This window comes from Mauremys reevesii, linkage group 2, assembly GCF_016161935.1.
Source record: "Mauremys reevesii isolate NIE-2019 linkage group 2, ASM1616193v1, whole genome shotgun sequence".
Lineage (NCBI taxonomy): Eukaryota > Metazoa > Chordata > Testudines > Geoemydidae > Mauremys > Mauremys reevesii.
Window position 1 is genome coordinate 208,944,188 of NC_052624.1, and position 26,138 is coordinate 208,970,325.

The 26,138-nt window shown below is 41.9% G+C and overlaps 1 protein-coding gene across 9 annotated transcripts in view; it reads right to left on the reverse strand.

Moving 5' to 3' along the window:
- ZNF521 (zinc finger protein 521) overlaps positions 1-26,138 on the reverse strand; it is a 272,635-nt gene that overhangs the window by 223,154 nt on the left and 23,343 nt on the right. For 8 of the 9 annotated variants that reach the window (XR_005594185.1, XM_039525126.1, XM_039525125.1 and 5 more), the window contains one exon: positions 25,072-25,251. Coding sequence is in view for 4 of the 9 variants with exons in the window: in XM_039525122.1 (XP_039381056.1) it covers positions 25,072-25,251 (180 nt within the window). In the remaining 5 variants the exon portion in view is untranslated. Of the gene's footprint in view, positions 1-13,403; positions 13,504-25,071; positions 25,252-26,138 lie in introns of those variants that run through there. The other variant, XM_039525127.1, reaches the window with a different exon arrangement.

The window sequence follows — 26,138 nt, forward strand, 5'->3', positions numbered from 1 at the left end:
GAAAACCCTGTTAAAATAGAGGAAAGAGCCAACATAAGAACACATTGGCTATTATAAAACCATTGGGAATACACAATACCCTTCCCACTAAAGATTCCATTAATTAGAGCAAATAACAACAACTAGAGGGACTGCCAAATAAAGGGCACAGTCTGCATGTGCAGAAGTCTTACTGAGGTCAATGGGACTTACACACAAACATCAGAGATAATCTATGGCCCCCTAAAGATTAAGAGGTTATTTGACTGTAACTAGTATGTAACTTATGTAACCTTGAGTGGGAATCAGAACACAAAATTAAAAATAAAGCAGAACTATTAGATGGAAACGGGGATTTTTCAAAGGAGCCTAAGGGAGTTAGGCTCCTATGTCACATGGAAATTCAATGGGAGTTGGGTGCTTGACTTTTTAAAAAGTCCCAGTCCGAAATGATAAAATGTTTAGCTCATTTGTAACACTCATTGCTGTCAATTTCATCTAGATGAATTCCATTTGGAGAAGAAAGAGGGTAGGCAGAGCATCCATGACCTTCCTTTGCATTTGACTGTAAAGCAAATCATAGACTGTCATGGTTGGAAGGGACCTCAGGAGGTCATCTAGTCCAATCCCCTGCTCAAAGCTGGACCAATCCCCAGACAGATTTTTGCCCCAGATCCCTAAATGGCCCCCTCAAGGATTGAATGCATAGCCCTGGGTTTAGCAGACCAATGCTCAAACCACTGAGTTATCCCTCCATTTTTTAAAAACATCCATGGTCAATATCAAAGTCGGTCTCTAATATACACTGTATTTTACTGTTGATAAAGCATCGTGTTGTTGATAAGCAAATAGCCCCAAAAATACTGTTATTCAGTATTTAAGTTGACTTAATTCATTTTAACTCAATTCACTTTCAAAGTGAATTAAACTAAACCAAATGAAGTCCACTTCAATTCTGAATTAGAGTGTTCACAGAGGGAGTTAATGTGGTTTAGCTAATCCACTTCAAATTCACACCGTTAATTTGGATTAACTTTCCTGGATGCCCCCGTCTTCCCCCCGCCCCCAGAGACAACCCTGAAATTATGATTGTGAGTTGTGTGAAACCACCAGAGGTATGGAAAGGCAATATTGGTTCCTTCCAGTGGGAAATATGCCTGACTTTTGTTACTCTGGTCCAATAAAGAGTGCTCAACTGGATTCCCAATTGCTTCTTGGCTCTCTGAGCTAAGAGGTGAAAACATTATCTAAAAGTATTTATTCTTGGGTATGAGGCTGTAAACTTCTCTCCCTGATGTGTGGCTCACCAAAGCACTCCATACCTTTTGTTACCTCAAGACTAGATTACCACACTCTGCTGAGTTTCTCCTTCAGACTGCTTCAGAACTTAAGCTGTTGGAGAATGTGCAGACCCATTTGCTGAGGAGTGTTCATTGCAGAGAGCACATTACTCCAGTGCTTTGCGATCTGTACTAACTCCCAGTTTCCTTCCAGGCCCAATTTAAGGTGTTGATTTAACCCTTCAATTCATAAATCAGTTGGAATCTGCTTACAACAGATATTGCCTCTCTCTTCTTGCAACACTTTGTCATTTGAGATCCTTACTCTAATAGTTCTACCTGCTTTAATCATGTGGAGATTGGAGGTGTCCTAGTGAGGGATCTTCAGTTGTGGAACGTACTTTCCTTATTTTAGCATAGCTCAAATTGGTTGACCTTGATGTTACAAGCTCCATTTGTTCTTCCGAGTTTTTTTGGCTGGACAAGGGGGAACTTTCTTTGGTGATCCAGAGGAATTTTGGAGAGTTTTGTTATTATTTTGCATGCTGACCCTAATTAGTGCTGACATTTTTATAAGGACTGTTCTTCTGCTCAGGCACAAGAACGATGCAGTTTTATAAGCTGAAATAAGCATCAGCAGCTAATATGGTCTCTGCTCTTGTGTAAAGTTCTTTGTCATGAAAGCCTACAAACGCCTACACAGGGGTTCCATCAAATTAGGGTTGCCAACTTTGGTTGGATGTATTCCTGGCAGTTTCCTGGAGGTTTCATCACATGACAATCTTTAATTAAAGATTAATCTTTAATTCTTGGAGACTCCAGGACAATCCTGGAGGCTTGGCAACCCTACATCAAATCCTCCTCCCTTAACATCGTCAGTCAAGCAAGCTGTGGGTGTCATCCTCACATAGCAGTAGCATTTGTTTATGCCATTTTAGGTCTGATATCAGACCTTCATTATCTCATCTGACATCAATATTTCATAGTTTTTGTATGCCACTCAGTCTCCACTTCTATCAGAAGAATTACATAGGGGAGCATCACCTTTGCTTATTTCTGCTTTCAGACAGACAGACACAAGTCTGACATACGGAAGCAATGAGAAGTTGTCAACTAAAACCATCTTCTTGTTTTCTATAATTAAAGTGTCAGTAAGACATGGCAGGGAAACTGCTTTATAGCTTACCCCAAAATGCTTCTGCCCCTTAAAACATAAGGACATAGCCATTTTCCCAGTCGCCACAGACTACAGTTTGTTGACCCAGATCATGTTTGCAGTTGGAAGCAATGAAATTCTCTTTTTTGATTTCTTATGGGCAGCACTTCAAGTGCTGTCTGATGGCAGGTCTACACTTAAAACATTGCAGTGGCGCAGCTGCACCACTGTAGCTCTTAAGTGAAGACGCTCCTAAGCCGAGGGGAGAGCTTCTCCTGTTGGCACAGTCAATCCACCTCCCCAAGAGGTGGTAGCTATGTCAATAAAAGAAGCTCTCCCATCAACATAGCACTATATGCATTGAGGGGATGGGGGTAGGTTGATATAACTATCACTCAGGGAGTGTGGATTTTTCACACCCCTGAGCAACATAGTTATACCAATATAGGCCCGTAGTGTAGAGCTGGCCTGAGTGTGCTCTATAAAGCCCTGTCCCATGAGTACTGTAGATGTCCTCCAGGCAGAAATCTGATAGTAGTCCAGGTGAATAGTGAACTGATTGAGTCACAGGATCCTAATAAAGACGGCAGCAATGCCAGTGTCTCACTAGACTACTGTGTTTCAAGAAAAAAAAAAAAGTCAACCTCTTCTAGTCCAAAAACAATAATAAATAAATAAATGAGTCCAATTTACTCAAGAAATTTGGGCTACATCTTTTATAAGAGATTTTTTTCTTGAGCTCTTTAGTATTTTCAAGTTACCACCTCAGCAACCGTTAGTTCTCTACAACAGGTTCTCTTCCCATCACATTTATACTTGTAGTTTGGGGTAGGTCTCCCACTAGCAGAGTCTTCTCATATTTCAACATGACACTAAAAGTAGACGCTACTCCACAGCATTTTTTCAGCTCACCCTGATTGAAAGAGCTTCCCTGAGGCTCCTTCTTCCTTAATATAATGCAGAATTTTTGCCTTCTCTTTCAAAAGAGAAACTCTTTGTTGCTCTTCTCTGGGGTCACTGTATACTGGTGCAGAATAACAGGTGCAAGACAGGTCTCTCTTTCACATTAAATTTTAGTAAGTTTCAATTCCCTATGGATGTTTCACACCATTGTTAAATTACTCAGTTTTAACTACTGACAAGATCAAATTAACAAGGAAAAATGGAATATAAAATTATACAAATTGTAATATGGGTGTGGAACTCAGAAGTGCTGGTAAGAAAATGAACTTTGGCCCAATTCAGAAAGGTACTTGGGAGAAGAAAGATTACAACAGTGACATTATTATTGTTGTGGAGTATTTTACAGCCTTATGTTTATGATATTCATGTTTCTATTGGCTCACTTTCGGAACTAACTCCCGACATGTGCAGTGCCACAATTCTGTTCACTGTAGCTCTTCAAATGCATTTGATCATGCCACCAGCCCCAATATTGGCAACCTTTAAGCTTCATACAAATATTTGAAGGTGTTTTCTTTGTTAGATTTCACTGCTAAATTATGTGGGGTTTAGATACCTCTGCTTCTTTTTAGCTGAAAATGTATCACTTCAGTCATTTAAAGATTTTAGCGAATAATGCTTCTAACACCTCTTGCATACAAAATAGCTCTCTGCCATTCCTTAGTTTCTTTTACAGAAAACATTTCATATGCCTGGAAAGTTACTTAAAGTGGAGATCCATTTGTTAGCCATAACTGTGTTTCAATAAATAGTGCATTATAATCAGTAAACCAAAAGCTAGATATATTTGTATGCATACCTGTTTTCATATAATTTCTGATATGCAGCAATGCAAACAACCGCAGTTAACAGATGTTACCCTCTAATCTAAACCTTCATTTTTTGCTTTGCGGTTCCAGAGATTTCCATCTAAGATCTAAATCAAAAATAAAATAAAAATAAAATATTCCTATTTCCATACAGTGGGAATACAAAAACACCAATAGCAACACTTTGGTGTTACTAAGGCCCCAGTATCTTTGATTGATAAACCAGTAGTTTCTTGGACCCTGATTTAAATCAAAGTGAAGCCTGGTGCTATTACAGCAGGTTACATGGATCCAAAAGTCCAACACAGCCCCAGATTCTGTGACCTTGAGGGAATGCCACAAGACTCACCTGTTATCCAGGGGACAATACATTGGAGATGGCTTGTCCCACGGACAGGATGAGATGGAAACCATTTTGGCACTGGAATAACTATATGGAAATTTGATTTTCAGTTCTGTTTGATTTTGAAAAATAAGAGTCTAATAGTTCTAACTATGAAGCATGGCTAGATCAGGGATATGGATGGCTGATAAACCTGATGAGTTAAATTATTATTACTGCATTGTCCCAACATTTTGCTTTCATTCTCCGGTGGTCTGAGTGCCTATACAACCCATTTTCTATTTTCTGCCCACAAAGGACATCAGTGACAAAGGGCAAGATGGTAATGAAAATTGTGACATCACTGGAGAAACAGGACACAGGGATACCAGAGGAACAAACTGCACCCTTTGAAAGGGTGGGACAGCAGGGAGACCCCTAATGTATGCCTCTGAAATATGCAACTAATGAAAGAGCAGTTAAATTCCTGTTTTGCAAAGAGAGCATCATAACAGCACCACAACGTACCATGGGTGATATTCTTGTAATACGCAGCACACATCTGTACCACGTCCATTTGTACAATCAGAACAAACCACCACCTAATCTGGTTAATATGTATCTCAATGGCTTGGCTAGAGCCATTGCAATGTCATGTGGCACAAGTTTTACGCACCCATGATAGCGGTCATAATTTGTTTTCCCCTGTACATTGATTTTAAAAGAAAATTAAAAACTATTAACCCCTAACCTTTCAAAACTGGGAGGGGTTTCCTGCCTATTTAATGTCCTTTTAAGCCAATGGGACTCAAGAAGTTAAATCCCGTGCAACTGGTGGAAAGTTTACATCTCCAAGGCTGACTAGTTTTACTTATCACCCCATACTTAAGGTACTTTTGTGACTAGGTACCAGAGTATCAGCTTCAGAATGTCCTGCAATGAAGACAGATTTATTTTGGAAATCATACATGGTTAAGCGTTAGCGTGGGATATAGCAGACCAAAGTTCAATCCAAGCTTTGCCACAGAATGCCTGTGTGACCTTGGGCAAGTCATTTAGTTTCTCTAGGTTCCACTTCCCCATCCGTAAAATGAGGATAATAGTACTTCCTACCTCACTGGGGTGCTGTGAGGATAAATACATTAAAGACTGTGAGGTGCTCAGATACTATGGTCATGGGGGCCATACTTAACAGAACGAGATGTTTGAGAGACAGACTTTCATATTCCAATGAACAGTGCAGAAAAATTAAAAGTTACTAATTTAAAAAAAATATGTCTGTCTTTGCATGAAAATACTGACGTTACTAATTATCTCCATGAAGTACAGGATTTCAACTGTAAGTAATTAGTTATGAAAAGCGATGGCAATTTTTCTAACTCATCCACTGTCACCTGGTCCCCCTCCACATTCACCCATGCACTCTATGAGCCCCTTTAGTGGTGCTGTAGCTTTGCTTTTCAGGATCAGTAATTTTAAATGGCTTAACAATGGAAGAACTGGGTGGACTTTGAAACTATTTTCTTCATGAAGGAGCAATGGTTTGTGTTAATTTTCCTGTCAGTAATCAAGCAGAAAAATGTTCCGAGTTGTTCCTTTTAATATATTTCAGAAATGATAAACCCTGTCGTTTCATTCAGGAATTTTTGAAAGGATGGGAGTCGGGATGGTGTATGGTCATTATATTTTAATTAAGGCTAAGATGTAGTCACAGGTATTTTTAGTAAAAGTCATGGACAGGTCATGGGCAATAAACAAAAAGTCATGGACCGTGACCTGTCCATGACTTTTACAATATAAAAACCCCTGACTAAAACTTAGCAGCTCCAGGGGCCTCAGGTGCTGGTGCTCTGGGAGCCCTGGGGGCCGAGAGCTAGCCCCTGCACTGGCCACAGGGGCTGATTGCCCCAAGCCACCCCTGCTCTGGGGCCCCAGGGACTTCCGCAACCTCCTTCACAGAATCGCAGCCTTCATGATAATATTAGTCCTAAGAGTGGGGTGACATTTTCTAAAAAGACTGGATATCAAACTACACAATTCAACTGAGCTAAAACAAGGGGCCTACCAGAAAGATTGTCAGGTTTTTCAGGGAAAACATGATGTTTTGCTGAGAGCAGAATGGGAAAGTAAAGGAAAAGAGGACTTGTCCCTCTTAGGGTATGTCTGCACTTCAAGATGGAGATGTACATTCCAGTTTGGGGAGACATACTCACACTAGTGTTGATCCAGCTAGTGTGCTAAAAACAGTGTGGCCATGGCAGTGCAAAGAGCAGGAAGCGGTACTTGGGGCAGCTAGCCCATCTGTGAAAGAGTAACCTGACCCCTAAGGGCTGGTGCTAGCCAGCCGTGATTACGTAATGAGTCACACCTTGGAGAGATCAGACTGATTCCCCAATAACAGGGGTCCCCAACCCCATGCCGCGGGTGCCAGGGCACCCGCGGGGGCATCTAAATGCGCCCGCGTCTTGGCCGGCAGTGGAGCATCTGCCTAAATGCCGCTGAATTTCTGCGGCGTTTCGGCGGTGATGCCTCTCGATGACGCCACTTGCCACTGACAAGCGATGTCATTGAAAGGCGTCGCTGCCGAAATGCCGCAGAAATTGGGCAGCATTTCGGCAGATGCTCCACTGCCGCCACGGTCCTTTGTCTGGCACCCGCCAGACGAAAAGGCTGGGGACCACTGCCCTATAAAGAGCAGTGAAGAGGGGAAAGCTCAGGAAAGTGAGAAGGGCTCGAGACACTGACACTGAGAAGACACTGAGACTCAGGCCAATGCTGAAAGGCTAAGCTCCAGCTAGGAAAACAGGGAGGACAGGCTGTGAGAACAGACAGGGACAGAAGAAGAGCTCTGGTTGTGAGAGAGGACACCAGAGCTAAGTATATGGACTGTTATGTGGTGATGGACATTATTTTGGGACCCTGAGGATGGTGAAGAGTTTTCGGTTACTAAACCAGCCCCTGACAGGAGCTGTGTGTTATCTATGTGAAAGCCTGCGTGCAGTTGTTAAGGGGCGTGCAAGAGGGTGCTAAATGGGGTATGGTGCCTGCAAAGCAACCCCTCGCCCTGACAAAAGGGAGCTCAGTAAACCGCCACCATGCTACACCATCCAAGATACTATGTACATACGCGGCGTGACCAACCCCTCCCCTTACTAGGGCCCTCCCAAATTCAAGGTCCATTTTGGTCAATTTCAAGGTCATAGGACTTTAAAAATCATAACTTTCATGATTTCAGCTATTTAAATCTGAAATTTCACAGTGTTGTAATTGTAGAGATCCTGGCCAAAAAAAGGGAGTTGTGGGGAGGAACCAATGAACAACTTTGAAACCAATGAACAACTTCTACAAGTGCTACTCCTCTGAAAAGCAGATCTTTGGCATCACTTATGGAGAGGTCTTTTTGATGGAACCTTTAAAAAGTGAAGATCAGTCAGCTCTTTGTGAACAGTAAAGATGCCACGGCATTTTTCTTGAGAGCAGGAGATTTGCCCTATTTTGCTTGCCCAGAGTTTCCTGTCTCCCACTGGGGGTTAGTTGTCATCTTCCATTCCAGAGTTGGCTGCTTTCCAGAGGTCTTATTCATAAATAGTTGTAGAATATTTGAACCATACAGAATGAAAAAAGTGTTATGAAAATAAGATTAATTACATTTAAGTAGCATTTAAAGTATATCCACACTGCACATGTATTTATTTAACAGTTGCATCTGGTAACCCCTTCAACCATCTTCCCAGCATTAGATTCATTAACGGAGATGTTACTTTCAAAATAAATTGTAGGAAGAGATCTACTCACCTCACACCATACAGGGCATCATTTTGGTTTAGTATCTGAGCATATTAATTTTCCAAAGGGTAGAATTTAGCCTTTAATTTGTAATAGTCCTCTCACTATGCCCACAGAGGAGCACTAGCCAAGTCATTTTTAAGTACATCATTAGGCACTGACTGGTCATTTTAATGTAACAGAAAAAAAGGCACAATGGATTCAGAAAGAAACAGGTCAGTTCATGTATACTCATCTTCATTAATAGACCAATTTCAAGCACGTCCACGTTGACAGATTATGTTATAAAATTTAAAGCCTGTGAAATTCAACACACTTTTCTCCACACCAGGTTACTTGCTTTATTCATCTTTGAAATATTTTATAGTTTTTGTAATGGTACTAATTCTCTCTCTCTCTCTCTCTCTCTGGGAGAGAATGAGTGCATGATAAATAGTATTCACAAGTTGAAGAATAAAATAAATGTTGTGATCGAGATTATAAATGAAGTTGAGAATTATTCTATTACAATCAACTAAGGAATTTTCCCACAATCAGTCCCAGAAAAACAAGGATGATTGTGAAAATACCAAGATAGATAGCAATTCTAGGATTGCTACCTATGCTCCTGCTTCTTACATATAATGCAATCAAATATGGCCCAGCAGAAGCTGTATAGTGAAACTGACTAGGATCATCTCAGCTTCATTCTGCTGTTGTTGCTGAAGTATCTAGTACAGTGATAATAGGACTAGCCTGGAAATCTTAAAGGGACAGAAGGATCAGAAAGAGTAGGTTACTGAGGCACACCAGAGGAGGTAGAGAAGAGGCGAAAGGAGAGACGCAATAAAGGTGGGGAGAACTTCAGAGCAGTGCACTCAGTACACATCACAGGGAATTATATCCATCCCTCCCAGCCAGAGGGAGAGACAATCACAGTGATGTCTGGCCCTCTTTTGGTAGGAAAGGGATTGGAAGGGAGGAAAGAGTATTCCAGCAGAAAAACTCACCAAAGAATGGGAAGTATAAAGATAAGGAAGAGAGAAGCAGAAACTGTGCATGTGAGAGAGAAACAGACATAGGTTTTACACACTTATCATTTCTTCTCAAGAAAAATCAAGGACAATCATAGAAACCTAGGGCTGTAAGAAACCTCAAGAGGTCATCTAGTCCAGACCCCTACACTGAGACAGGACCAACTATACCTAGACCATATCCTGACCGGTGTTCTTAAAACCGGTTCTTAAAAAACTCCAATGACAGGGATTTCACAACTTCCCTTCAAAGCCTATTCCAGCGTTTAACTATCCTAAAAATGAAAGAGTGTGAGACAGGAAGGGAGAGAAGATTTAAATTTTAAAAGAGACACTGAATTTTTCACTTCCTCCTCTTCAGTATTACTCTATTTGAAAAAGCATTTGGAGTTGTAGTAGAGGAAGATTTCACACACACACAGAGCCTGCATTACAGGGTCAACACTACAGACTATCTTTCTTCCACAGGAGTCGTTTAGATATTTATTAAATGCAGAATATTTGGGGGTGATGAAGATTGTTGAAAGTGCAGTGATCGATCTGACAGAAAAACCTCTGATCTGAATAATTTTAGTAACAGAACTATCCCAAGAGTATCTGAACTCAATAGGTGAAATCCTGGCCCCAATGAAATCATTGGTAAAACACTCATCAACTTCAGTGGAGCCAGGATTTCATCAAATAGGTTTGGGAAATACAAGGAAAATATGCTATCCAGTAGATTACACAGATTTTGACTAAAGGAAAAACTGTCCTGCAATATAAAATATTCCAATTCCCAACATCACAAAGAAGAACAAATGCTACAATTTGTTCAAAGTGACTTAAATATGTTTTAAAAGAATAATTAGAAATCATACAGAAAGCTAAGTTCTGACAGATTGATATAGTTTAGGCCAATGGAAAAGTGGCTCCACATTTGAATATACAAGAAAGACTGGAGATTTTTCAACTTTTTGCAAAAAACCTCACCTTTGTTAATATAAAACCACTGTTTAATGAAAGAAAAGTTCTTATGGTTAAAGAGAGCTTTTATATTAACAATATTAAAGATTTTCCACACCCATGCTGAACTCCACCATGTTTGTTAGAAAAAGGTAAATCAGAAGCTGCCTTCCTGCTTCTCTCTCCATTGCTTTTACAGCTTAAGTAGAGAGTGTGCAAAGTGCTCGAAAACCTGACCCTTCTCCAGCTTCCCCCCCATGAGTCACCAAACCCTCTTCCAGTCATTTGACTGGACTTCCTGCTGGGATGCAACAGTAAAACAAATGAGACACACCAATTCTATTCACAGTTAGGGAGGTAATAAGAGTGACAGATAATTCTATTAAATTTTTAATGAACATCCATATATTACATATATTGATAAAGTACCAATACGCTATATTAATTTAGACAGATGTGCTTCTTTAGTATACATTTTAAAAGACATTTGAAGAAGCCCATCTTTTCCATGCATGCCTCAGAAATATTTTAAGAGTTAAGGGACAAAAGTCAAAATTTAACAAGGAATAGAGAGAGTTCATAAGTGAATTTCCCCCAATTCATTCTGCATGTATTAATACATTATATAAAACTCAGACTTGATTCACTGTTTTGCTTGGTTAAAAAAAAGTTATGAGCAAGAATTACATATTTTACTTATGTATTTCTCCATACATACATACAGAGGGGTTTGTTTGGTTTTTTTAACATTACAAGAAGTCAGTCTGAATAAAAAACATTATGGAAATAATTCCATTGTTTCATATTATTAAGCCAATATCCCAAGTCCCCCATCAAGTTTGGTCTTTTTAAGACAGTATTAGGGGTTCACCTTTTCTAATTTGGTTCTATTTGCCATTATAATTCTCAGTTCTACTATCTCATCTAGATACACCCAAGCATTCCCAGAGACTTACCCAAAAAACTCCAAACCTCACATCCATACAGACAATTCTCATGTTTGGTCAGTAAAATTTAACTAAAATAACCTTTTCAGTCCACAAACTTTAGTTCGAAGGTTGCCTGCTATCATATTAACTGTGTTAAGAGGACTGCTGTCCCCATAAATTCCTTGGGTTTATTCCACAATGCACATAGGAGACACAACTCCTTTAAACTTCAAGGTGTTCCCATCACAGCATGGAGGAAGAAAGATTCAGAGATTGTGGAATAATCATCTCCAATCGATCAATTTCCCCCTGAAGGTAAAAGTGAAAAAAATAAAAAGTTGAACAATTCCAACTCATCTGCTTTCAGGGAAGGTACCCCCAGGGCACATAGTAGAATGATCCCCATCTCCTTCTCCTGATGCTTATTAAGAGGTCATAGATTTCACTTACATCACAGTATTCCCAAATGATATCCCCAGCTAAGGGCCTGACCTCTTACTACAAATACATGGATACCAAATTAGTAGCATGAAGAGTCCACATTTTAAACAAAACAGTCTTCTTCAACTATCAGCCATTTTGGAATGCTATTAACAGCTTGCCACAAATATATGTAACATATCTTGAGTCATGCTGAGTACACTCAATCATTTTCAGCTTTAGCATAACTGAGTGCAGCTTCTGATGTTAACAGGAGTTAAACCCCTTTAAAACTAGGGCATAATTTAACTAGTCCATTATGTTTAAAGATTACATTATGTTTTCCTAATTCAGGTATTTAAAACAGACATTCCTGTTCTAAGAAAATACATGGTACAGTTCAACACACTCAATTGTTCTTGTAGAAAGAGGGTGACATACGACAAGAGCCATGCTGTTCCTTTGTATTGACCCAATCCGTTACATACAATTGTTCCAACTACTGTAACTTCTATTACAGTAAGAAAGTAAAGCAAGCGTTATCAGAACCACCAGGTATAAGTAAATTACCTCAATACCATGTGGGAAAGCACTATGTGTTTTTAGTCACCTTTCCCCTCCAAAACACTCACATCCATAAAGTGTTTCCCATACACAGATCTGAAACTTCAAATCACAGAATGGGTCTTACACAGACAGAGCACTAACATGAAACACCATCTTATCCATATGCCCTTATATTCCGCAGCTTATTTTATAAACAATATGAATTGATCCTTTTAAAACTATATTAAGCAAAATATATAAAGAGGTTTGAGTGTTTTATTAAAATTGTAACTTGAAAGTCAAATGTAACTGCTGAACAAATAAATAATGATAATCTGTTATACCTCCCATTCAGTTAATTTCTAAATGGTAATTAAAGCAAGCACCAAATAATAAAAACAGCAAGTATTTTAAGAAAATAATTTTAGTTGATGCAGAAAATTCACTACCTAAAAAACTAATCTGTCATGGAAACAAGATTTTTTATTATAGAACATATTATAAATATTCCAATACAACAGAGACTTACGTCGCAAAAAACAGTTGCCCTACAGTAACTGTGGTTCTTTGAGATGTTGTAGTCAGTGTGGATCCCACTGTACATGCACATAATAGGCACGAGATCAGGGTTGGGGGGAAGGTTTTTTTGGGGGGGGAGGGGGTTGGGGGTTTTTTTGTTTTGTTTTTTTTAACTAGCTGTGTCCATTGGGGCCACATATGTACCCTGTGCCTCATTGTGCTCTCTTACGAGGGCACAGAGGGAAGAGAGGCTGAAACCCTCCTTCAGTTCCCTTGTAATATAAAGTCAGTGGTAGCTAGGGTCTCCAAAAAGTGTGGATGGAGGGGAGGTCGTGGGATCCATGCTGACACCACCATTTTGAAGAACCGCTGACACCACCATTTTGAAGAACCACTGACACAACAACAAGTAAAGTACGAATCTGTGTGAATCCCACTGCAGGTGACTGACAAGCAGCATCCTGTCAGGATGATGGGAATGAGGAATTCTAGCTACATCAATCAAACATCGATTGTAGTATTGCTCTCCTGAATTTGGCATCAGCTCTGCCAGCTAAGTACAACATATCATGTTGACAAAAGTCAGCTGGTTATTCCACACTGCTGTCTTGCAGCTCTCAGAAATTGGCACATTTCTGAAGCAGGTAGATAAGGTAATTTGAACTGTGGTGCAGTGAGTCTTGGTGTTCAAGGGAGAGGTACACCAGCCAAATAACACAGAGATACATCGTCTTACCAAATTTCAATATCCTCTGGGAGGAGATGGCTTTAACTTCAGAATTCCTGGAAAGGACTATAAATAGATGGAGACAACAGTCTGAACAATTTGGGAAGGAGATAAGCAGGTTGACTGATTGGTATAGATGAAATTCCAAAACCACCTCTAGAATGAACTTCAGGTGATGTCACAGCACCACCTTTCCCTATGGAATGTTGTATAGGGAGGCTTGACCATAAGTGCTTGAAGAAATAGCCACTAGGAAAACTGTCTTAACAGTGAGATGGCGCAGGGAGTAGTTTGACAGAGGTTCAAATGGAGGATGAGTCTCAGAAGGACCAGATTGAGGTCCCAGGTAGTACATTGTGACTGATGGGTAAGTGTGTAGTAGCCCTTTGAGAAATTTCAATACTGCTGGGTGAGAAGACTAAAACATGACTGTACCGGCAGAAGGCAAGCTGGAATCGATGTGAAGTGGACCTTAATAAAGTTGAATAAGAGGCCAGTCTGTTTTAAATGCCATAAGTAGTTGAGAATCAGAGTTATCAAGGCCCTGACCAGGTCTAGACCATTTTGGGCTGCCCATATTGAGAACCTTTTCCATTGAGGCAAACACATTCTTCTGAAGATATTTTCCTGCTCTGTATCAGGATTTCCTGGATCTGTAGGGAACAGTCTCTGTCCACAGTACTCAACCAGCCAACAGCCATGCCATCACATGCACCAACTTCATGTCTGGATTCCATATTTGGCCACACTGTTGTGAGATAATGTCTGGGCAGTCTGAGAGCTGGACTGGAGACTGGATGGATATTTGTAGTAGGTCTGCCAGCCAAACCTGCCTCAGCTAGTATGGAGCTATGAGAGTGATAGTGGCTTTGCCACCTTTGATGGGACCAGGAGGTTCTATGAAAGGACATACATGAAGGCCTTAGGACCACTGCAGAAGGAGGGCATTTGGTTATGACCCAGACTCATACTCATTCTAGAATAAGGGTTCTACAACTTGACATTAACATTAGTGGCAAGCAGGGCCTAGCAATGGAGTAATACTGTCTCTATGATGGACTTCTACAGCAACCACTCAAGTGGTGACCAACTGTCTGCTCAGCAAGTCCACCAGGTTGCTGCTGACACCCAGGAAGTGAGGAGCTGTTGTGATTATTCCACCTCAATGACATCACATCCGGAGCTTGATGGTTTCCACGCAGAGGGAAGATGAGCATGTGCCTCCTTGCCTGTTTATCTAGTGCATCACAGAGACGTTATCTACCAAGATCTACATTGTGGAGTTTTTAAGAACAGGAGGAAGACCACGCAGGCTAGCCTGATGTGTCTGAACTCCAGGACATTGATGTGGAGCCCCATATCCTCTGGGGAACAAGTCTCTTGCATTTGTAGGTGGTCCAAAAGGGCTTCCCTACATGATGTGTCTATGATTAAGGTCTTTGGTGGGGAAGGGGTAGAGAATGGTATCCCCTCCATGCATGTTTCCAGATTCTTTCCACCAACTCAGTTTTGTAACAACATGAAGTGAAATCATCACCTTCTTAGACTTTATCGCCAGAAGGGACTTTCATGATCCTCTAATCTGACCTCCTACATATTACAGGCCACAGAACCTCACCCACCCACTCCTGTAATAGATCCGTAACTTCTGGCTGAGTTACTGAAGTCCTCAATTATGATTTAAAGACTTCAAGTTACAGAGAATCCACCATTCACAAGTTTAAATCTGCAAATGCCCCATGCTACAGAGGAAGGCAAAAAAACCCAGGGTGTCTGCCAATCTGACCCAGGGGAAAATTCCTTCCCAATCCTAGACCCACCAGCCACACACCTGTAGTACTTTGAGGGCTCTGTAGTAACTCAGTCTTCCCCATCTAGTGTCCCATCCAGCGACTGGAGATATTTGCTCTTATTAGTCGCAGATGGCCTACAGTGGTATGTAGGCACTCTCCATAATTTTATCAAGCTCAGTCTTGAAGGCAGTTAGGTTTTTTGCCCCCACTGCTCCCCTTGGAAGGCTGATGCAGAACTTCACTCCTCTGATACAAACCTTCATCTAATTTCAAGCCTGAACTTGTTGATGGCCAGTATATACACATTTATTCTTGTATCCACATGGGAGCTTAATTTGAATAACTCCTCTTCCTCCCTGGTATTTATCCCTCTGATGTTTTTATAGAGAGCAATCATATTTCCTCTCAGCCTTTGTTTGGTTAAGCTAAACAAGCCAAGCTCTTTGAGTCTCCTCTCATAAGGTAAAAAAACAGGAGTACTTGTGGCACCTTAAAGACTAACAAATTTATTTAAGCATGATATTTATATGATATTTATACATACAGAGAACATGAAAAGGTGGAAGTATGCATACCAACAGGCAGAGTCTAATCAATTGGCTAGTGGTGTTCATCACCTACAGCCCCCAACTAAAACCTCTCCAGCGCATCATCAAGGATCTACAACCTATCCTTAGAGATGATCCCTCACTCTCACAGATCTTGGGAGACAGGCCAGTCCTCGCTTACAGACAGCCTCCCAACCTGAAGCAAATACTCACCAGCAACCGCACACCATACAACATAAACACTAACCCAGGAACCTATCCTTGCAACAAAGCCCGATGCCAGCTCTGTCCACATATCCATTCAAGTGACACCATCATAGGACCTAATCACATCAGACACGCCATCAGGGGCTCGTACACCTGCACATCTACCAACGTGATATATGCCATCATGTGCCAGCAATGCCCCTTTGCCATGTACATTGGCCAAACCGGACAGTCTCTACGCAAAAGAATAAATGGACACAAATCTGACATCAGGAATCATAACATTCAAAAACCAGTGGGAGAACACTTCAACCTCTCTAACCACTCAGTGACAGACTTGAAGGTGGCAATTTTGCAACAAAAAAACTTCAAAAACAGACTCCAAAGAGAAACTGCTGAACTTGAATTAATATGCAAACTAGATACTATTAACTGTGGCCTAAACAAAGACTGGGAATGGTTGGGTCATTACACCAATTGAATCTATTTCCCTATGTTAAGTTCTCCTCACACCTTCTATGGGCCATCTTAATTATCACTTCAAAAAGTTATTTTCCTCCTGCTAATGATAGCTCATCTCAATTGATTAGACTCTGCCTGTTGGTATGCATACTTCCACCTTTTCATGTTCTCTGTATGTATAAATATCCCCTGTCTGTGTGTTCCATTCTATGCATCCGAAGAAGTGAGCTGTAGCTCACGAAAGCTCATGCTTAAATAAATTTGTTAGTCTTTAAGGTGCCACAAGTACTCCTGTTTTTTTTTTTTGCGGATACAGACTAACACGGCTGCTACTCTGAAACCTCTCATATGGTAAGTTTTCATAGATTCATAGACTTAAGGTCAGAAGGGACCATTATGGTCATCTAGTCTGACCTCCTGCACAATGCAGGACACAGAATCTCACCCACCCACTCCTGTAACAAACCCCTAACCTATGTCTGAGTTACTGAAGTCCTCAAATCGTGGTTTTCCATTCCTCAGATCATCCTAGTAGCCCTTCTCTGCACCTGTTCCAGTTTGAATTAATCTTTCTTAAATGTGGGAGACCAGAATTGAACACAGTATTCCAGATGATGTCACTCAAATACCTTGTATAATGCTACTAACACTTCCCTGTCTCTACTGGAAATACCTCGCCTGATGCATCCTAGGACTGCATTAGTCTTTTTCACAGCCACATCATATTGGTGGCTCATAGGCATCCTATGATCAACCAATACACTTAGGTCTTTCTTCTCCGCCATCACTTCCAACTGATATGTCCCCAGCTTATAGCAAAAATTCTTGCTGTTAGTCCCTAAATGCATGACTTTGCACTATTAAATTTCATCCCATTTCTATTACTACATTTTACAAGGTAGTCCAGATCATCTTATATGATATTCCAATCCTTCACCATATTGGCAATACCTCCCAACTTTGTCATCAACAAATTTTATTAGCACACACACACTAACCTAAGCCAGAGCTGGAGTGGCTGCAAGTGAAGTCTAGCAAGTGGCATCACATATCCGCAAACCAACATATGACCTAGCTGCTCCACATTCATCCATACCATCGTAATCAGGTTTGATTCTATCCTGTGCATCAGGAACCTGTCTTCAGGGAGGTACACTCTCACAGAACAGAGCTCCTATGAGCTCTATCATCAGTAATAGGATACAAGATGATATTCTGTAGTTCACTAGGAGACCTAGCTGAGCGAATAGGAAGAGGGCATATTTCAAGTGTGCTGAGTGTCACAGCACCTAACATTTAGATGCCTAGAAAATCACTGTGATACACAAAGCCTGAGTTAGGCTGTGTCTACACGGCCACTGTCAGTGCTAAAACTTTAGTCGTTCAGGGGTGTGAAAAAACACTCCCTGAGTGAAAAAAATTTTAGCGCTGCACTCCCGGCAATAAAGTTACCACCGCTTGTTCAGGGTGGGTTATTTTTTAATTATCACCAGGAAATCTCTCCCCTGGTGATAAAGCTTGTCTACACTGCTGCGGCCGCATTGTAATGTGGACAGTGTAGACATACCCTTAGGAACCTAGACTGCTGTACAATGAATGGGGAAAGAAAGATCCCTAAGGGTACGTCTACACTGCCCACATTACCGTGTGGCTGCAGCAGCGTTGTGACAAAGCGTGACTACACTGCCCATATCGCTAAGGGAGAGCTCTCCCGGTGACAAAAAAAAAACCACAACCCACCCCGAACAAGCGGTGGTAGCTTTATCACCGGGAGATAAAGCGCTGTCTATACTGGCGCTTTTCAACGCTAAAACTTTTGTCACTCAGGGGTGTGTTTTTTCACACCCCTTAACAACAAGTTTTAGCACTGAAAGTGGCAGTGTAGACACAGCCTTAGACTCCGATTCATGAAGCCAGCATTCTAGGCAGGGAGCTGCCTAAGCCAACCAATGGGCAATGCCAACTAGAGGGGTGTGTGCTAAACCCTGCCCCTCTCAGAGATAAGTACCTAAGTCAAGGCTGCAGGGAGGCACCTCTCTCTGCTAGCAATTCTCAGCTGCAAAACCACTCCTGGTGTTAGGCTCCTATGCTGTTTTAGCAAGAAACTGCAGGGGAGGGAGGCAGAGCTCTCTCATAATTTTTAAGCTCGTGGTTAGGGTATTCACCTGGGATGTGGCAGACCCTGCTCCACCAAAGATGAAGAAGCATCTTAAACAGGGATCTGCTACCTCTCAGGTAAGTGCTCTAACCACTGGGCTATAGGATATTCTGATGTGAGCCTCCCTCAGTCTTTTCTGTGGAAGCCGTTCCACAGTGGATAAATAATTTAAGAGTCACTGGAGTAGGGGGACTAGATGTTGGATCTCCCACATCCTGGTTAAGAGCTCTAACCACCAGATTCTCATGCTTGTGGTCTCTCTCTCTCGCCCAAATGACAAAATAGCCCAACGGGTGCCAGGCATCTCTTCAATACTAGGAACATGTGCAGCAGTGATATGCATCTCTCTATAACATATATGAAGTCCTTGGACTGGTGTTGGGTTTCCCATTCTGTGACTTTCAGTGCTGAGGTACTCAGTACCGGGACTACAGGAATCAAGGTCTTGCACACAGGGGGCTTTATTGATGTCAAGGTGGTTGGGGCCTACATCATTGGTGCCTACTCTATATGCATCCTCCTTCACTTCTTTCCAGTGCCCAATCCCAGAGTGAAGAGTGCCCAAGGGAGTGCCAGCTAACACTAGTTCAAGGGTCGGCAACCTATGGCACGCATGCCGAAGATGGCACGCGAGCCGATTTTTAATGGCACGCTGCTGCCTGTCGGGCTCCCGCTCAGCCCGCTGCCGAACCCTAGCAGCGGGCTGAGCCGGACCCCGGCACGCAGCAGCGTTCCATTAAAAATGCTGCCCGACCCAGCCCGCTCTTCTCTGCCCACCCCCCACTCCCACTCTCTCTGGCAGGGGCAGGGTGCAGAAGCTAGCTTGGTCCTGCTGGCTGCTGTTGTACGGCAGGCTCCACCAGCAGCCAAGCTTCCCCCTCCCCCGCTTCTTCCCCCAGCATGCCACGTTGAGCTCCGCATCCTCTCCCTCCCTGCCCCCGATGGCCCTTGCGAGGGAGGGGAGAAGAGCAGCCCCAGCGCCCTCGCTGCTCAGACCAGTAAGGAGGCGGAGAAGGGAGGCAGGAGTGGGGCCTTGGGGGAAGGGGGGTAGGAGCGGGGCGTATCCCTCCAGCCCCCAGCCCTGACCCCTGCACCCCCCCTCATACCCCTGCCCTGACTCCTGCACTCCCCACACATACCCAGCCCCCCGAACACCCCATGCCCTGATTCTTGCACCCCCCACATCCCCACCCCCCACTCCTTGCACCAAATGGGAGCTCCTGCACCCCCACACACATTTCCACCTGCACCCCTTGCACCAAATGGGAGCAGCCCAGGTAAGCACTCCACACCCAAACCTCCTGCCCCAACCTTGAGCCCCCTCCCTCATTCTAGCTCCTGGCCAGACCCTGCACCCCAACCCCCAGCCTGCTCCTTCACCCCCGGCCCTGTGCTCAGTGCACCCCCACCCTCAGCTCAGTGCACAGAGAGAGAGAGAGAGAGAGAGAGAGAGAGAGAGAGGAAGCGAATGGGCCAGAACCAGGAAGAAGGTAGGTACCCACTCTATGTGGTCAGGGCCGGGATCCCAGGCTGGCAGCGGGCTGAGCAGGGCCGGCGGCTGGGACCCCAACTGGCAAGGGGCCGGCAGCCAGAACCCCAGACTGGCAGCGGGCTCAGCAGGGCTGGTAGCTGGGACCCTGGCTGGCAGGAGCCAGCAGACAGAACCCCAGACCGGCAGTGGGATGAGCAGCTCGGCCCGCTGCTAGTCTGGGGTGCCGGCCCTGCTCAGCCCACCGCCGGTCTGGGGTCCCGGCCACTTGGCCCCACTCAGCCCACTGCCGGCCTAGGTGAACGGAACCCCAGGCCGGGAGTGGGCTGAGCAGGCCGGCGGCTTAAGATCAGCATTTTAATTTAATTTTAAATGAAACTTCTTAAACATTTTGAAAACTTTGTTTACTTTACCTACAACAGTAGTTTAGTTATATTATATATAGACTTATAGAGAGAAACCTAAAAAACATTAAAATGTATTACCGGCACACAAAACCTTAATTTAAAGTGAATAAATGAAGACTCGGCACGCCACTTCTGAAAGGTTGCCAACCCCTGCACTAGTTTATCCAGCCTTACTGTACTCCTATTCCTTACCTTTGAGTCCAAAGTCATCCACTTGGATTGCCCAAGAAGAGCTGAACTGAGTGTTCTCCTGTGGGTCCTGGTGGAGAAGGACTTACCACACAGAAAACTTATTTGGGATGTGGTTCTCTAGGCTGTATCCACCCTTGACAAAAATTGTTCCATCACAAGACAGGCATGGTTTGAACCCTGAGAAACTGGATTCTGATGTAAGTTGTGGCAATTGGCCCAAAGTGCCTTTTCCCGCTGTACAGGGCAGTATATTGGGGAGCTGATCAGTTTGGTGGTAAAAGATCTTCACTAACTAGGTTGGAAGAGATTTAGAGGAACCAATGTAGGGTTTCTGAAGAGAGCTGGCTGGGTTCCATCTCTAAGCACTAAGAGGAAAATGAGGGAAGGCTGTGGTTGCCCCATCCATTTTGGCCCTTGCATGGAAACATGAGGAGGCAAAGGATGCATGTGTGGTCTTGGACACTATTATTCAAAGAATCCTATCTCACGTACAAGAGGCACATTTGCACCCTACAGGGGGCTCCACATGAACACATCTAAAGAATCACCTCATAATCAACAGCAATGCTACCAGGATCCTTTGTTTGATATCACAGCTTTACTCAGAGAATGACAGCTTGTAAGTGATCCATGAGTTGTTAAAAACACAACCTTGTGAGAAGGACAAAGTAAAGAGCATTAAGTTCAGAAGGAGAACTTCTCTATTAATACTATACCTTTACAGCTCATCTTTTCAGGAGACTAAGTTAACATAGTTCAGTGTCCTACATACTGGTGAATACATAGTGTGAAAAATTCTGTCTTTTTTTCCTTAATCCATTATCTATATCCCAAGAATGTTTTAGGTGTGAACAATTAACATGAATAAAACATCAGCTTTTTTCATATAAAATGTCAGTACAAAAAAAAATGATGATAGGAAAAAAACTACTACTGCACATCTCGTAAAGGGCCTGATCCATCACCCACTGAAGTCAACTGGAATCTTTCCACTGACTTCAGTGGACGTTGGGATCAGGCCCAAATTGAAAAGATCACAGCATACACATTAGGATAAAAGAGTAACTATCCCCTCCTCCAGAAAGCAAGCGTAGGATTCAACCCCACCAACAATCTGTTGGATGGGAAGAACCAATTGTGGATAGCCTCTCTTCCTTTCCTTACATAACTTAGTGACAAACCAGCAATTCAAGATACTCAAGATTGAGCCTGCAAAGTAAACTGATACTCCTCCAAGAATCACCAGCCTCAGTCCTACTTCTATCTTTGGAGAAGAGAACAGAACGGAGATTTGACAAAGCGAGTTTATTGTGTCCATCCGGATTGGTGTAGCAGTCTCAGTAGAAGAAAGCCAAAATTTTCAGACTTGGGTGCCTCAAGTTACAAACCTAAATATAGATATGAGAGCTGAAATCAGAATGACCTGATTTTCAGGAGTGCTACCAGTTTCGTAGGCTCAACAGGAGGCCAGTCTCGGGACAATGGCTCGGGACAATGGCTCTCCCAACAAAGGCTCACTAAGAGGTGTCTCTCATACAAGGGGCATTGTTTTGCCTTCCTGTCTGTTTCCTCAACAACCCTGTTGATTTAATCCAGTATAGTCCCACATCAAACATCTGAACCACAGAATCAACATACAGTATTTATAAACTATTAAAAAGTAGGTCCATGTCTACCACAAGAGCACCTCCAAAGATCACTGAAAACCATGCAAGTTGCAGGTTCTCAGGCACTTTTGAAAGCTAATCCATACTGATTTAGGAGCCTAACTTGAGACACCCAAGTTTGAACATTATGGACAAACTGCTTTTAAAAGGGTCCCCACAGCTCTTCAGTGCCTACTAGTTTCATAGACTTTCTTGAAAAAGAAGACAAGCAGAGAAAGAAATAGATGCTACTAGTTAGGAAGAAGGTAGCAGAAAGAAGAAGAAGAAGAGGTGGGGGCTGCTCAAAAAACCCGAACATGGTTATATTTTTGTAATGAAGCTTTGATCCTGACCCTGCGCCCACTGACGTTGGTCAGAGTTTTTCCACTAATTTAATTGTGGGTAGAACTCTACAGATGCTAAAAACAAACACCATATATTTCATGTACATTATTACTATTGCTTTTATTATAGAGCCACTTGTCTAATAGCTGTTTCTAACAAATATAATAGAAATTAGCACAAAACACAAGAGTCAATACATTTCATGCCCTAGTTCTATAACATCTATACTATTCTTGGCCCAGGCACACAATTCCTATTAGCAAGAACCTGTTTAATTTATTTTTAGGAGTTTTCTGAAGAGCCAAGGAATGGGAACCTGTTCTGCTATACTGGTCATTTCCTCCATTTTTACTCTCTTATAAATATATACATGCAGATCATTTGTAATTTGATGCAAAGTAGGGTTGGCGTCTTTGCCTACCTGGCACCCTAAGAGCAAAAGCAGACAAAAGGGTTTGTTATTTTGAATCCTCTTGCTACAACCCATTAACAACCACCCATTTTCTTGCAAGAGTGATTTTTTTTTCTTAAAGGGGCTTAAATACCTTCCTTCAAAACCAAACTTTTTTTCTTCCAAATTGACTCATGCAGCAAACTCACTCTAGTCCTCATTTAGCATAGCACCATCTGCCTTCTAGCAAGGCCAAAGGTGATGTAGATTAGGAGCAGTGCTTGAGGATTTTTTTCCTCTTTCACTTCTCCAGCTATGGTGTGGAAACACTGTTCAGTTCATGCTGCTTGCAGTGTGAGAGCAGAGCACCTATTGCATGGGAGAAATCAGGGGACTGCTTAGGGTAGAGAGCAAATTAGGGAAAAAGAAGCAGGAAAGGGGTAGTGCAGGCATCAGAATAAGGGGGAAAAGCAGGGTAAGAATAAGTGGGATTTGAGGCAGGGAGGGAGGCACTGAGGAGGAAATTTTTGTTGAGGGACTGGGGGAAACCAATAAGAGTGAGGAAGGGCAAAAGAAGATAGAACAGAAGAGGTAACAAAAGAGGAGGTAGAATAACAATAAGACAGCCAAATAAGACAAAATAGAGAAAAGCCATCCCGCCAGAAACAGTGCCTCACCAGTCACAGACAGGAGACACTGCCTCAAGTAGAGCCAATTCACACACTAAAAACTTGCAGGAGTGATTAGGAAAGGACTGAATTGCCTAAATTTAAGACAGAACAATATTTAAACAAGAAATGGCAACGAAAGAGAGAGAAAAGGTAAAACATCTCTCCTCGTATTACAAATACTTCCAGATTGCATCATAGTTTCGTTCTCCACAACCTAGGTTTGGGATTAAAATCCTTCAGCAATTTCAGTTTCTTCCCTTGACATTTTTTCTGCTTCTGCCTACTCCCCACTCCTCTGTCTGCCTCCTTTCTCCACTTCATTCTGAATCAGCTGCAGTGCCACTTGCTGTCTATACTACTGTAAGCTCTTGAGGCTTTTTTTGACACCAGGGGGTTAATAGGCAAATGAAGATACACACACTCTTTCAATAAAGCAGTTAATATATGGGACTGGATTCCTGCACATACAAAATTATAATCATGCAAAGCCTGCTCCATGATAGCTGTATCGTATAACAACTGAATTTCATCTCTTAATAGTTCAAACTAAAGTACTTACTATTTAATGGAAATAAAATGCCCTTCCCCTGATATTCAGTCTATTTTGACCTGTGTATCATCCATTAGAATAGTCTGTAAACCTAAAAACAAAACTACTTCAATAAGATTTCATATGAGCAAATTGTGTCACCTATGAAGATCTCACTGGATGAACAGGGCCCAAGTCTTTAGACTACTGCTTCTTTGCCTACAAATTAAATGACTCAAGCTAGTTACAGGTCCATTTACCCCGCTGTGTTTGTAAGAAGTTAATAGTGTCCAATATGCATTCAATTCTGCCACTTAATGTTTGCATTTTTATTTATAATCTAACAATTTGCTGTTATTCCCCTCAACCTCCATTTATTGATCACTGTATGCTCATTTGTTGTTACAGCTAAGAACAAAGAAGTATCAGATCCCGATCTATAGCCCACCATTGTATGAATTCATCCATTATCCAACTGCAGTCAAACCCGTTTACCAGCATCATCGGTTGTCATAATTTTTTTTTTTTTAATTTAAGTCAAAAAGCACGTAAAACTGTATGGTATAAGTCTGGAAAACAGAGTCTAGCCAGGCCCTCTAAAAGCTAAAGCACAGTTTAAATCAGATGTGAATGCAGTAATTATCCAATCTGAATAAAATTTATGGTGCACCAGTTCCCAGCATAACTTTGCCACAGAATTAATGATGGGCATCAACTAAGGCTTAAGCATTCAAGTGTAGGAGTAAAACAACTTGAGGGAGGGAGGTGAATCTGAAGAAAGGAACTGGAATCAGAAATAGAACAGTGCAAGAAGCCACAAAGTGATAAGTATTGTTTACCTGTCAGTTGACATTGATTAATCTTGTGTTCTGTGATATCACTCAGTGATTCAAACACCTGGAGGCAGCTGTCACAGCTGTGCACAGCTTCTTCCTCTAACTCCTCCCCTTCTTCTGGCCTTTTCTTACAATCTATCACCTCTCCATCTTCTGCCTTGTCTTCTAGTTTACAGTTAGCATCTGAAAGAAAAATCAAGACTGTGACCTCAGGGCTTTTAAGAACAGATCCTTTTAAAAATCAGATTGGTTCTTGTTGTTACCAACAAGCAGAAATAAATTTGGCATGAACCTGCTGCACAGGAGAAACACACTTTAGATTTTATTTCTAAATAAGCAGAGGAAACCTCTTTCCTTAACTTTTTTTCTATTCTTGATAATGAAAGGAATTTCCCCTCTACCTTCACCAAACAGCACTCTCCCCCTTTCAAACAACTCTCCCATACTTCAGTGTTAACTTTATCAATTTTTTCACAGCTTATCCAGGGGCTTTGATCACTATAAGAAAGGACATATTACCTTTACAATTAAATATTGTTCAATGAAAATTTAACAAAAAAAATCAATGAGTTTAGGAGAGTTTCTTTTCACAGTTAACTGTAGTGTTTCACAGGAAATTACCAGAATTAAATAAAAGATTAAAATAAACGGAACTGATTAACATAAGGATGAAATTGTTCTGTATTTCATAAGCCAGTCCTAATATTCTATCTCCCTATTACTTGATGTAAAACAATACTACAGAAAAAACTATGTTTTGGGTTAAAGTTCTATGTATGTGCTTTAACTTGGATACAATTTAACAAAAGGATAAGTAGGATGGATTCATTGTTTTGCCAGATCATGGGAAGCTTGAAACTGTTATAAATTATAACTAGTCCACAAGGACACCTTTGTCTGTTTGGGATGATAACAAGTGTTTTGACGATCAATGGGAGAAGCTAGTTCTAACCCCAAAATAGCAGGCATGATCCCACTATCAGGTTCTAAGTTAAATGATTCAGGTGATCTCAGCCAAATCCCTTGAGCACAGTAGGAACCATACAATTCATTGAACTACTTCAGCTCTG